Raw genomic sequence first — 9,631 nt, 5'->3', positions numbered from 1 at the left:
AAAGAAAATTACTTGAATGAATGTACTTTGTGAATAAAAACCTACATAGTAGCTCTTAACATACCATAATTACTAAAAGTAAACTAAAGATGAAAATAAATTAGAAATGTCTTTGTAAATAACTAAAACTAAAATATATGATGGAAAAAATAAAACTAATGATTTTAAGACAGAAAACAATAGAAATAAAAACTTATATAAGAAGGAAAAACTATAATGACTTTGCTGTGAGGTCTATCTCAGCCTTGGGGCTTGAGGATGTTTAGGCTGCACGTAAAAGTGCTTGGAAATTTGGGACGCTGACACTTAAGATGCTACAGTTACACTTTTGAATAGCTCACTTCTCTGCAAAAAGTGCTCTGTTACAGAGTTTACTTTCAGACAGCTGTCAGCTTCTCATGAGACTGCATGTGCATCAGTATGTCACAAACTTAAGGGGACTAAATAGCTCGAAAAGGTCGGGCATTACAAGATTAGATGATCAGCCACCAAGTAATTGAATGCTTTAGCAATGATAAAGTTTGTGAAAGGCTTTTTGCTTGAAACGGATGACTTGACTTAACAAATGGAAACCGTGGATCACGATCACAAACGGTCAGACCTATGCGAGCTATGGTAAACTGGATTACTTTGCTAAGGTATGTTTTCTTCTCCAGTTAATGTGCACTGACAGACTGTAACCATTATGCAAATTGTGAGTTCAGGAGCAGCAACTTTCAAGTCATGCACAGTTAATTTAAGTTAAATGTGTGAACATTCCTCTTGTTTGAGAATGGTGCTACTATGTACCTCTTACATATAACACATACCAGCAGTTTTTCATTTCTGAGGTCTTGTCTCCACTTACCACTACTGCCAATGGTTATGGGGACTCTCAGATCTCCCTGTAGGTTCAGCTTACCTCATTATTCAGTACGGAAGAGATGTTCTGCCTAATGTTTGCTTTTATGTTATGAAAAGGGGCAAATCTGATGGGGTTAGAGCTGTTACTTGCCCTGGGATTTTGTGTGTGTCTGATAAAAGTGGTATGCAAATTTTGCAATATAACCTCATGCTCTCCTTTCTCCCTCAAAGACTTTACCCAAGTGTTTACCCAGAGGGATTACATCGCTATAACCTTCAACTGACAAATGTCATTGAGAAAACTATTGTCATGGGTTGAGACAGGCTCTATTTCACAGTTGACGCCGTTTTCTGCCTGCCTAAATTACCAAACGTTCAGATTTACCAATCAAGAGGCCAAGACCAACATCTTCAGGGCATGGGTCAAGGAGCTGTTAAACCAAGTGGCAAGTCATCACCAGATGTTACCAACACGCCAAGATTGCTACATTTGTCAGATGCACACAGTATTCCAGATCCTTCTACAAATGAGTCCTATGAGAATCAGAGGCAGGAATCAAATCCTTTTATTGACTGTACATTAAGGCAGGGTTTTCTAGATAATTTAAAAGCTATTACACATTAACATCATGAGGCATAGTAGAGAGTGTGAATTTGGTCTGCATCATGTCCAAGATGAACCTCAGTAATACTGCCAAAATCCTTTTGATTCATCTATGCAAGGATGGAGTCGGGCGCCACCACCTCCCCTTGGGAGCTCGCCGCGGGCCCATCACCTGCCAGGGAGCTCGTCTGGCCAGGCCGCTCCCCACCACCTCCCCTGGGAGCTCGCGGCCGCTCCCACCACCTCCCCCTCTGGCTGTCAGCTCAGCCCACCACCCCCTGGGAGCTCGTCGTGGCCGCCCACCACCTCCCTGGGAGCCGCGTCGTGGCGCCCCACCACCTCCCCTGGGAGCTGTCATGCGTGGCCGCCCACCACCTCCCCTGGGACCTCGCCGTGGCCGCCACCACCTCCCCTGGGACCTGGCCCCCACCACGCCCACTGGGCCATGGCTTTCAGTAACTGAAAAGATAAGCAGGATTAATCCATTTGTAGGACAGGTTCCATTCAGTTGGAAAGTCTGGTGGAGGCCATTCAAATACTGTTTTCTTACCTTCTTCATATTCTGAAGGGCCACAGACGAAGTCACAGCATTCACATACTCTGTCATGACCACCAAGCTCTTGCCACCTGCAGGGGTAATCGGTTATATTTATTCCATTTAGGCATCACATCTCATTAAACACACACTAGTTACCTTGCCAGTTTTTTGTTGTAAGTGCAGAACTTGGCAGTGTTGGTCACATCTTGGCTTTTCTTTGTAAACATCTTGCAGTGAAAGTAAACCTGTAAGCAGGATTGTTAGAAGTGCTTTATGCCCATTTCAGATTCTCAGTGATGTGCTCAACTTGGTAGTTGCCCTAATAGTTCTATTAGTGTAGACAAGGGCTTTACCTGCTTGTGGTCATTAAACTGGAAAGCAGATACTGTAAAGGAGACGACATTAGCCATCCTTGGCCTCTCAAATCTGGAGGAGCAGCTTTCCTGTTTACTATCCACCATACACCTGCAAGTATGCAACATGTTGCCAACAGTATCATTTTTGGTCCTCAAGAGATTTTTCTGGCATCTCAAATTAAACCCCACCAAATTAATTTGGTCTTCTAAGGATCTCTGTGTACCACAGATCCTTAAAAGACCAGGCATTGACACTAATTTAACTTACCCATAGTTGTCAATTACAGTGTATTGTGGTCTGGAATTGGGATTTGGATTTGGAGTTGCATAGCAGGAGTGAAGGAAGAGCCATTGTCTGGTACTGTTGGGGTAACTAACTGCCTGAAAGTGGATTTCTTTGGCCCAAATGATATTTAGCTTCAGATGTAGCTTAGAAAAGGTAGCTGTGGAAAGACAGGTCCACCATATTAACTAGTCCAAAACTAAAATTAAAACAAGGCACACTTATTAGCCAAGAGCAAAGTTCAAGGTGTGGATATGTCAGATTACCATCCATTATCTTCAAAACCATGCCAGAAGGATGATGAAGGGACCGCGACACCAGAGGGGACACTCCAGGTAGGGTGCACTGCACCTTTGTATACATGGTAGTACCTACACAAGTACATTGTTAATGTTACAATTCTAAGAGCAGAGCAGCCCACCACACAGCTGATACAACATAGGACATTCCATTTACTTACCTGAAAAAACAGCATTTCAGAGCAATATTGACAGGCTGCTTCCTACGGATTACTCCTAGCACTTTTTCTGGTTTGGAATGGAGAACATTCTCATACATCAGACAGCCCTCATGCATCTAAAGTCATAGGCAGACTACCATTTAGATATGCAGTAGATCATAACAGTACACATCTATAAACCAATATCCAATACAATTTCAGCCAACTATGTTGAAATACACACTTACTGATCTTTTACCACCACAAACATTCAGAGGATAATTAAAGAGCAAGTCTCCAGTGGCTTCATCTTTGCCATTGCTTTTGCAGTTACTACCAAGAACAAGGTCAGCCTCAGAGCAGCCAAACCTAAAGAAAGATTTTTTAACCCTCACCACCATGTTTGAGAGGCTACAAGTCAAAGACACATCAGATTTGACATATATGGGTAGCGTCATCACAGGCCTTGGAGATTTAGGGTTCAACAAAGCCTTCAGTGCTGGTGGCAGTTTTGCACTAGGACCAGTTAGTACTCGAGGATCCAAAATGCTTTTTGAAAAGGAGTTGCAAAAAAGGAACACCTTCAGCAGGCAGAGACAGCATTGATTTTGAAGACCCTGGAACAAACTGAGCCACAGCCCTCTGGGATGGAGAATCATACTCCCGTTCAAATGCCTGAAAATTATCAACTGGACCGGTTAATCCCAAAAACGGGAAACCACCAAAGAGACAACAAAAGAAACAAAACCATCCCATCCTAATCACCATAGACTACAAGTGCATCAAAAGAAAACAAAAAGAAAGACAAGTCAATCACTAAGGTTACTGCGCGACGGCCTTTTAAACTCTTCCTGCTGCGGCAGGTGCGTAGGGACGCATTGCACACGCCTCATGCGAGCGCGCGCGCGTGTACGGTTAGTTCGTGAGCAATCGGAGTGCAGTTGGGTTCAGCTGGCTCGATTGGGTGTGAATGCGAAATGGTTTGCGTCAGATACCCTCGTAAGGAAAATAAGAAAACTTTTAAGTACCACTACATCTTGTTCGATTCAGATCCTTTATTGTTATCACACCGTTCTGTTTTAATCCTTACTTGTCTTACATTTGTTATTATTATAATAAATGTGATTCCAATTATAGAAGCAATTCGTTTAAGCATTATGTACGTATATTATACAGTAAAAACTGAAATAAATAAACGGTAAAACAGTTATGTTAATCAGTGAAATGCACACAAATTGCAATGTAAGTAGTCTTCAATATTATTTTCTTGCTTCAGTGTTTAAAGACTGTTTTAAGGGAATTTGCTATTTTTCCGTAAAGCCACAATGGAGCTCTATTAGTATAGGGTGATCCAGATCTAATTATGCGATTTTCATTACGCTATAACTTATTAAGTTTATTACACAGAAAATTCATAAAACATTATTATTGTTACCGATAGATGGCAGCACTTGCCCTGCATTACAAAGTGTTGGGGAGTCGGTTGTCAGTCAAACAGCGGGTGCGATGTGTTCGCCTTTTCATAAATGTATAATTAGATCTGGAGCACCCTGTACATATGCATTAGGAATGCACCCTTTGCAGCATCGCCACAAGTAACCCCCGATCCTTAGCACTGTGTGAAGCAAAAGCCTAAAGATAGTTAAACAGACTAATTTTTCCTTTTGTGCTGAAGTGTTGTTTTTTTTACTTTTCTTTTCTGTTGTTGTTCAGTTAGCTAATTTATGCTTTCGACAAACTAGATTATCTGTAGCACACACTACTTGACAAAAGTGCTTCGGCTTGGCTGGTAGAAAGTTTACTACCGTCAAACAGTGAATTCATTTTAATGAGTAAAAGTTGTTTTTGAGCATTTTTTTGTTCCTGTGATTATATATTATCAGGTTTATTCAGGTTTACGGTTTGTTAGACATAATGCTACAATTAGTTCGTCCAAGCTAATTAATATAAATGGTTTTGATCTGAGATAAATGTTATGAGTATTATGTACTTTGTAATTTTGGTTTTTTTTTTTACAGCATCCACCAACTTCCTGGCTCAACCCCTGAAGTGACATTTTCTGTTAAGTCTATATACATTTTGTTGACATCTTTTGTTGTCTTTTGGGAGCTTTTTCATTATTGGGATGAGCAAGTTCAATTAATCTTTAGGCTGATGAATGAGGGTACAATACTCCATCCCAGAACATTACAAATAATTTTCTTCCAATGTATTTGAAACTAAGGCGCATGGTGGCAGCAGATAGCGATACTCGCAAGTTAGCAGTTAGGGAGACTGCATCCGGGTCCTCCTCCCTGCGTAGAGTTTGCATGTTCTCCCATACCATGCGGGATTCCTCTAGATACTTTTATTAATCCCCAGGGAAATTCACATACACCAGCAGCAGCATAATGATAAAGAACAATATTAAATTAAAGAGTGATAAATAAATGAAAGTATAACAGACAGACAATAATTTAGTATAATATTAACGCTTTTCCGGTGTGGAATTGAAGAGTCGCATAGTTTGGGGGAGGAATGACCTCCTCAGTCTGTCAGTGAAGCAGAGCAGTGACAGCAGTCTGTCGCTGAAGCTGCTCCTCTCTCTGGAGATGATCCTGTTCAGTGGATGAAGTGGATTCTCCATGATTGACAGGAGCCTGCGAGTGCCCGTTGCTCTGCCACGGATGTCAAACTGTCCAGCTCCGTGTCTACAGTAGAGCCTGCCTTCCTCACCAGTTTGTCCAGGTGTGAGGTATCCCTCTTCTTTATGCTGCCTTCCCAGCACACCACCGGCGGTAGAAGAGGGCACTCGCCACAACTGTCTGATAGAACATCTGCAGCTTCTTATTGCAGATATTGAAAGATGCCAGTCTTCTAAGGAAGTATAGTCAGCTCTGACCTTTCTTACACAGAGCATCAGTATTGGCAGTCCGCCCAATTTATCATCCAGTGGCACTTCCAGGTATTTATAGGTCTGCACACAGTCACCTCTGATGATCACGGGGTCCATGAGGAGCCTGTGCCTCCTACAGTCCACCAGCAGCTCTTTGGTTTTGCTGGTGTTTAGTTGTAGGTGGTATGAGTCACAATTCACTAACAACAAAGTCTTGATTAGTTTCCTATATTTCCTCCTCCTGCCCACTCCTGATGCAGGTCATGATAGCAGTGTCATCTGCAAACTTTTGCACGTGGCAGGACTCTGAGTTGTATTGGAAGTCCGATGTATAAAGGCTGAACAGGGCCGAAGAAAGTACAATCCCTTGCGGCGCTCCTCTGTTGCTGACCACAATGTCAGACCTGCAGTTCCCGAGACACACATATTGAGGTCAGTCTTTAAGATAGTCCACGATCCATGCCACCATGTCCCTAAGGAGTAGAGGTTGGATGTTGCTGAAGGCTGTAGAGAAGTCCAGAAACATAGTTCTTACAGCACCACTGCCTCTGTCTAAGTGGGGAGCGGGATTGGTGTAGCATATAGATGATGGCATCCTCCGCTCCCACCTCTCTGCATGTGAACTGCAGAGGGTTGAGGGCGTGGCAGACCCATGGCCTCAGGTGGTGGCTGGTGCAGCCTCTCCATGGTCTTCGCCACATGCGGACGCCAGAGTGACAAGTCGGAAGTCGCTCAGCTCACTAGGACGTGATACCTTTGGGACTGGGGTGATGCAAGATGTTTTCCAAGGCCTCGGGACTCTCCTGTTCCAGGGTCAGGTTGAAAGATGTGCTGTAGAGGACTCCCCAGCTCCAATGCACAGGCCTTCAGCAGTGGCGATACTGCATCTGGACCTACTGCTTTGCTGCACAAAGTCTCCTCAGCTCTCTGCTTACCTGGGCTGCTGTAATTGTGGGTTGGGGGAAACTCTCTTCTATGCTGGTATCAGCAGAAGAATGGGTGGAGGGTGCAGTACTCTGAGGTGAGAGTGAGTTTAGGTGGTCAAACCTGTTGAAGAAGTTGTTCATCTGGCTTGCTGTCTCTTTTCTCTCAATGGAGGCACCTCGCTTGAGCTGCAGCCAGTGATGTTCTTCATCCTATCCGCACTTCCTTCATGCTGTTTTTCTGCAACTTCTGCTCCAGCTTTCTCCAGTACTGCTCCTTCGCTGCCCTTAGCTGGATTCAGAGTTCCTTCTGCATGCACTGAGCTCATGCTGATCCCGCCTTTAAAAGCCCTTTTCTTCTGATTCAAAAGGGCTTAGATGTCACTTGTAATCCATGGCCTTGTTGTTAGCATAGCAGCGTATAGTTCTTTCTGGAACTACAATGTCCATACAGATGATGATGTAGTCAGTAGTGCAGTCAACAACCTCCCGATGTTCCCCACATGTGACCCTGCAGGATATCCCAGTCCGTAGTTCCAAAGCAGTCTCTCAGAGCCTGCTCTGCCTCAGGTGACCACTTCCTGAATGAGGGTGTGGTGGTAGGTAGCTCCCTCAGTCTTGATTTGTAGTGAGGCTGAAGCAGAACCAGGTAATGATCTGCTTTCCCAAGCGCAGGCAGCAGGTTGGAGTACTCCGGTTACCTCCCATACTCTAAAGACATGCAGGTTTGGTGCACTGGCGATTATAAATTGTCCCTAGAGGTGCTTGGTGTGTATGTGTGTGTGCCCAGTGGTGGGTTGGAGCCCTGCTTGGGTTTGTTTCCTGCCATGTGCCCTGTGTTGGCTGGGATTGGCTCCAGAAGACCTCTGTGACCCTGTAGGTAGGATATAGTGGGTGGGATATTGGTTGGTTCAGCGTTTGATAGATAGATAGATAGATAGATAGATAGATGAGATAGATAGATAGATACTTTTATTAATCCCAAGCGTTCTCAATCATAAGTATTTGCGACCTGAGTTTTCATAACAGTTTTAATCGCGCCCCCCGGTCTTTTTTAATTAATGATATATCTTAGATTTATATTTTATTATACCTACTTAACCTTTATCGACATTTATCTAACTCTGTATTTATTTTTCTAGTATTAGAATGTAGTTTAAGTTAATTTGTTTTGGTTTCAATAGATGTATTTTTCATATTTTCTTTTGTTCACATCTTCACACCCCTTTTTGTTACTTGCCCCTCAGGGCCCACCCTAGGTTGAGAGCAACCTGGTTGGTTGGTTGGTTGGTATTTGAAACCATGGCTCTCTGACCCTGCCGGGTTTCTTTCTGTTCTACTCCCTTTCCTAATAACCTGTTTGATCCTCAAGCACTGACTGGTCCCAGCACGACACTGCCACCAGCATTGAAAGCACTGCTACACTCCACAACTTCAAGACTTGGGAATATCATATTTGTGAAAAATAATATCACAAGTCTTGTAGCTATAACATGGTGGTCAGGATTAAAAGGCATTCTTTGGGCTTGATCTTGGGTAAGAGCATAAGCAAAGGAAAAGATGAAGCTGCCAGAGACCTGCTGTTTAATTATCCTCTCACGGCTTGTGTTGGTTAGAGTGATTAGCTAATTACTTACAGATTACTTATTATATTACATATTATTATAGAGTGATTACTTATAGAATCTTCCATGGTTTAATAAAAACACACTCGCTCTTAAATTACAATGTCAAAAACTGGAGCACAGATTGAAACACATCCAGCTTTGTTGTTCTCCATTTGCGATGCTTTGGTGTGTCTGACTTTGCTTTTGAATTCAATCGAGTGAAAATGACAACTGTCCGATTAACTGTGATTTTAGTTCCCTCCGTTCTCTTTCTCGGATCCCAGTTTCGTAGTTTTTATGAACAGTTGAAGTGACTTTCCACATTTTCCTTCTTTGTAATAGCAATGATAGATTGACAGATCAGACAAATGCACTTCGATTGTGACATTGTGTGAAAAAAAATCCTCTTCCAATTCCACATCCAGCCCATAACCAACAATTTTTTTTTTAAATCCTTTCTTTAGTTGATATAAATTGGAAGGCTAACTGGATCATTCAGACAGCCGGAGTTTTGTAGTAGTTCGTGCTTTTGATCGTGTGTGGGATGACCAGTGTGTTAGAAGAAAAGAGATCTCAGACTGGCCTCCTGTATGTCAATCAAGTGGCAAATGCCATAGGGAGGATATATGATAGACTAACATTTAAAAAAAAAATTTTTTTTTGAATGTAACACAATCTACCTGCACTACTTTTCCGATCTACTGGTTGATCGCGATCGATTTGGGCACCCTGCTCTAGCATGTCATTTAAAAGCACACGTTACAAGTTGTCTAAATCCTGTTTCTTCCATCTTAAAATGATGGAAATGAAGGTGTTTTCTAAATTAGCAGGATTCTGAGAAATTAATTCATGCATTATTTCTAGTATGATTGACTACTGCAATGTGGAGTTCCCTGGATGTTCAAATTATTCTTTATATAGCTTCCAGTTAATCCAAAATGCTCCTGCAAGAATTATTACAAGAACAAGAATATACAAAGACATAACTCCAGTTCTTAAATTTTTGCACTGGCTCCCAGTTAAGTTTAGGGCAGATTTCAAAATCGTCCTTTTTCGTTTCGTACTGAAACATTCTCTGAACTACTTTGTCTTATAAGATCAGTGCCTAAAGGGGTTTGTACTCTTTGGATTAATGGAGGATCTCCAAAGAATTTTAAATCTTC

At 42.4% G+C, this 9,631-nt stretch overlaps 1 protein-coding gene and 1 long non-coding RNA gene across 2 annotated transcripts; both read right to left on the bottom strand.

Annotated features, from left to right (window-relative positions):
• Positions 1-1,997: 1,997 nt before the first annotated feature.
• Positions 1,998-2,912, bottom strand: LOC120519279 (zona pellucida sperm-binding protein 3-like; the record flags this gene model as incomplete). The annotated part of the gene is made up of 5 exons (XM_039742418.1): positions 2,891-2,912; positions 2,610-2,784; positions 2,339-2,450; positions 2,142-2,230; positions 1,998-2,074 (listed from the first exon to the last, which is right to left on the bottom strand). Coding segments are annotated over exons 1-5 (475 nt in total), but the record flags the coding sequence as incomplete, so codon positions are not given.
• Positions 2,913-2,929: 17 nt separating this feature from the next.
• Positions 2,930-3,617, bottom strand: LOC120519280. The gene is made up of 3 exons (XR_005631432.1): positions 3,312-3,617; positions 3,085-3,200; positions 2,930-2,995 (listed from the first exon to the last, which is right to left on the bottom strand). It is a non-coding gene; the product is annotated as an uncharacterized LOC120519280 (long non-coding RNA).
• Between the last annotated feature and the right edge of the window lie 6,014 nt (positions 3,618-9,631).

The sequence above is a fragment of the Polypterus senegalus genome, unplaced genomic scaffold (genome assembly GCF_016835505.1).
Source record: "Polypterus senegalus isolate Bchr_013 unplaced genomic scaffold, ASM1683550v1 scaffold_7582, whole genome shotgun sequence".
NCBI classification, from domain to species: Eukaryota; Metazoa; Chordata; class Cladistia; order Polypteriformes; family Polypteridae; genus Polypterus; species Polypterus senegalus.
The sequence above is the reverse complement of the archived record's forward strand: the minus strand, read 5'-3'. Positions and strand labels throughout refer to the sequence as shown.